This window comes from Limulus polyphemus, unplaced genomic scaffold (assembly GCF_000517525.1).
Source record: "Limulus polyphemus unplaced genomic scaffold, Limulus_polyphemus-2.1.2 Scaffold1165, whole genome shotgun sequence".
NCBI lineage: Eukaryota > Metazoa > Arthropoda > Merostomata > Xiphosura > Limulidae > Limulus > Limulus polyphemus.
In genome coordinates, this window is record NW_013666775.1 from 152,140 (window position 1) to 156,623 (window position 4,484).

The window sequence follows — 4,484 nt, forward strand, 5'->3', positions numbered from 1 at the left end:
CAAACTGAAAATAGTCGATTTAAAGAAAATTAAAGATGAACGCATATTACATGAAATTCAATTGGGAAATTAAAATCGTAACTGTACAAATAATGTTATGGGCCGCTATAAATACTTAAAAATATAAATGCAACAGCATTACAACTGTAGAGTTAATGGTACATTGTTTCTACCATAAAAGAGGATGCTCTCAGAAACCACAATAGTTTCACGTAAGAGCCAGATTAGACAGCAATGCTCCATTTAAAACCAAGGTAATTAACTGATTCACTCTTATATATATTATGTTGTGCTTATAATATTAAATTGTTTATGAGTTGGTTAAACTATAAATTATTAACAGTTTATGTTTATCCAGCATTTATATTTTATTTTATCCCACTTGTATATAATAATAAAGCAAAATTTTTCTCTTCTGACCCTTTTACTGTTTTTAATGTCGAAACATATCTCAGTTCAATCAGAAAAAAATTGAGATGGAGTGGTAATTTTTAAGGCTAATAAATCAAAATTAAGAGTAATTTTTTTTCTGTATAAATGTTTTTAATAATCGATTTTAATAATTTGTGTACTCGAGGAATAGGTAACTTTGGTTTTGCATCAAAGTGGTCTTTCTGTTTGAACCGACGATTTTTTTATTATTGTAGCATAGATTTCACTATGTTGGTTTGAAAGACCTCTAATTTTAATACGTTAGTTTACCACTAATTATAATTTCATAAATCAATATCATATTTGTTATATTACTAGTTAAACTAAACAGGAATTTGTTTATTAAACACAAGGCTAGACAGTGGGTTATCCAAACCAAGTTTTTAGCATTATAAGCTTTCAGACTTTCCGCTGAACCACTGAGAGGGAGTCTAAAAAAGATACAAAATAAGATACGATTAAATTACGAAATATTTTATATAATATGCCTGTTTAGATCTTTAAATTATTTTGGAATATAAATAGTTTGTATTATTGCAATTTAATTAATGTAGCTCGAATTTAACAATAATATGTATAATTCTTTTATATATTTAAATAAATTCTGATAAATGATTACAGGACAATTAACGAATTGGATTTATTTCAACCTGTCTTTTAGTTACAACACAAAAAGGCGCATTCAAGTATCATTACGTGGTATAACGTAATTAGTAAGTTTCGTTATTAAATATTTAATAAACATACTGAACTTTGTATCTAATTTGTTTCAATTTCTGTGTATAATAGAACATCAATTACGCCTTTTATTATTTCAGGATAAAATCAAAAGCTTTATATATACAGTGCACCCATTTATCTGTAAAGATTAAATAAGGCATGAAAATGGCTTTACTGAGCCTAAAATAAAATTATTTAGTAGATGCCCTGTTTCCCCTACTTTTAAGTAGTCCTTAGCTTCAGAATTCCAGGTACGGTTTAAACATGTTTTTTTCAAAAATATAATTAAAAGAAAAATAACAAACATTATTTTAAGAGTTACTGATTTTTTTCACTAGTCCAAATAAAAGCTCTAAATGTATTGTTTTCTTATATTACCATATTACTAAGCTATAATATCACCCTCTTAGGCCATATAACATCAGTCGTGGGTTTAATTAAAAATGTATAGTTGTGCTTTAACCCTACAAACAAATGGGATATGAAAACCCCATTAGGTTTGTGAAGACATTTTTCTCAATTATTTAAACACCAAATTATTTATGGGTTCCTACTTTTCTCGGTTACGAGGTTTATAATAACAAATAAAGTCACACAAATAAAATGTAAACAAACATACAATCAACATTGCAATAAACCCCACTAATTATTGCCAAGGAACCTTAGGTATTTTATTTAGGAAATCAGATATTTTATCCATTTGTTTTAGTCATGTCTTTACCCTGAGTGTTGTTACAGGAAGAAACATCAAATCACTCAATACGATGCAATATATGGACCCCACTGATAGTGAGCTATATACACAAATCATTAATTCAAGAGTTTATGTTGACATTAGGAATGTATTTTAATGTAGACACTTCTGAATGAGACAGTTCTTGGTGATCAGAGTTCGGGAAGCTGGAAGTTTTCGTCATAGACAAACAAACAAACATACAGACACAATACCGCTTTATAGTATAAATTACGTTGACTATTGCATTAAGTCTAACATGTAATCATTAAACTTTAAATACCATTATGGAAACACTAGTTAATTAGCTATAGTAATTAAGATAACAACTAATTACTTATATTGCTAATTAACGGGAGTTCCTTACTTAAATAATAAAAAAATTCCTTGTATTATCCTGTTATTTAGTTAAGTAGTCCAATTTCGAGTTACCTCCTTTTACTCGTCGACAGATAACTTCAAATACACGTAACATATTAAGTGTACTAAACAATGGAAAATACAATGTTAATGCCTTACTAAATCTTCCATCAACACTCTTTATCCCTATCTTTAAACAATACTTTAAACATACTTTCAAATGTTTTTGAGTATGCCACAGAGGGGTTCTAAATCCTTTATTTTTTATTTTTTTACATGAATTTGGAAGATATTTCAATTTCCCCTCAGATGTAGTCATCCTTCCCGAAAGCATCACTTGCTGGAGCACTTTCTAGACCACTGTTTGCCAGTGGACTGTGACAAAACATTTTATGCAGACATTTCCATATGTGGAGCTCTGAAAGTTGCAGACATTCAGGGAAGACAAAAATACCAAACAAATGACTTACAGTAAAGATGAGCATCAGCCCAGATCTTGTCTTGAGACGGGCATTAGTGCTCAGAGAATGTCAGGAGGATGTGACCGTAAAAACAGTATTCAGCCATCCAGTTAGTTCTATACCATTGTCACTCTTCCATGATGATGACACAATGTAGAAAGCCTCAAACATTGGCCTTGGTCTATGTATTAGGATTTGGTTTTCAAGTTTACAGATATCACTCTATTTGGCAAGGGTTAAATGCATATATTACAGAAGCCATACGAGTCATTCAGTCAATTGATGGAAACAAATACCACATATTTGGTAAGCTGCCCAGAATTTCCTGCATTATCTTCTGTTATGATTCAGGTTTTTCAACAAACTAGTGGAAGTGTTTGACAGATATGAGAACATTTCTGTTAAATATGAAGCGAAGGAGTATAAGAAATGCTGTAGCTACTGGTCAAGAAAAATATACCAGACCATTGAAAGGATCAATGCCACTGACAACATACACGACTTAGATGATCTCTATGGTAAAAACCTAACTGAACATCTATAACAGCAAAATCATGAATAATCCTTCAAAAATGTGTATTTGATTGTCTGTCTTGCAGATGCAGTTGATCATGATAGATTGCAATCTGTCCCAGATCAAGATGAAGCAAACACTAGAATGATTCTACATATTATGTATGCAGACAAAGGTTTCTCAACTGGTAGCATAAAGAAACGAATTATCATTAGATCCCAATACTGGTGTTTTTATGTTGGTTTTGTACTACTTTTCACAAATGATTATCCCAAAAGAACTATAAATCCAAAAATAAACTACAACAACAACAAGCATAAATATGCGTCGATATATCCCAGGATATGAAATCTCCAAAAAGATGCCCGCTGCACATAAATTTTCTAAATGTGATACCACACATATACTGTGTCACATTGGGAAGAAAACTATAAGAAAAGTTAGATTATGCTGACTTAGAGAGTCTTTGAAGTAATAACAAGGCAGGAGCCACAATAGCAGCAAGAAAATTAGTAGCAAATCTGTACGATATGAAAGATATAGAAATTAATAGAGATCTGAACAAACTGAAAATTAGATTGTCTATGAAAATTTCCATCATTTCACAGTTACCACCATGTCAAGACAGCTTTTAGCAACATTAAGAGAGGTCTACATGGCAGACAGAAGGGTCAATGTCTTCACATATCCCCTACCAAGCCCTTGGTTCAGCATTAGATCATGGGTAGAAAATATACACTGTCTCTGTAGCCGTCATGTTGAACCTATGACCTCTGAGCTGCAGCAGCTCAAGATCTGTATTTGTATTGGAAGAAATGCATGCCAGAAAATTTCCATGTGCCACAATAATAATTTACCTTGCACTGAAATGTGTGGATGCTATGCCTCTAAACAATATAGAAACAAAACTGACACAACATAATGTACTCAACAGTGATGATGAACTAGAGGATGGTATTAACAGAGGAATGTCATTTAACTGCACATAAGATAACATATCTGTTTCTGCATTGTATCAGTGAAACTGACACAACATAATGTACTCAACAGTGATGATGAACTAGAGGATGGTATTAACAGAGGAATGTCATTTAACTGCACATAAGATAACATATCTGTTTCTGCATTGTATCAGTGAAACTGACACAACATAATGTACTCAACAGTGATGATGAACTAGAGGATGGTATTAACAGAGGAATGTCATTTAACTGCACATAAGATAACATATCTGTTTCTGCATTGTATCAGTGAAACTGACACA

At 31.6% G+C, this 4,484-nt stretch overlaps 1 protein-coding gene across 1 annotated transcript in view; it reads left to right on the forward strand.

The window, feature by feature from the left end:
• LOC106462430 (bestrophin-4-like) overlaps nt 1-4,484 on the forward strand; it is a 72,679-nt gene that overhangs the window by 67,055 nt on the left and 1,140 nt on the right. Inside the window, exon 10 of the mRNA XM_013922355.2 lies at nt 2,555-2,716. Within this exon, the coding sequence (XP_013777809.1) occupies nt 2,555-2,716 (162 nt within the window). The remainder of the gene's footprint in view (nt 1-2,554; nt 2,717-4,484) is intronic.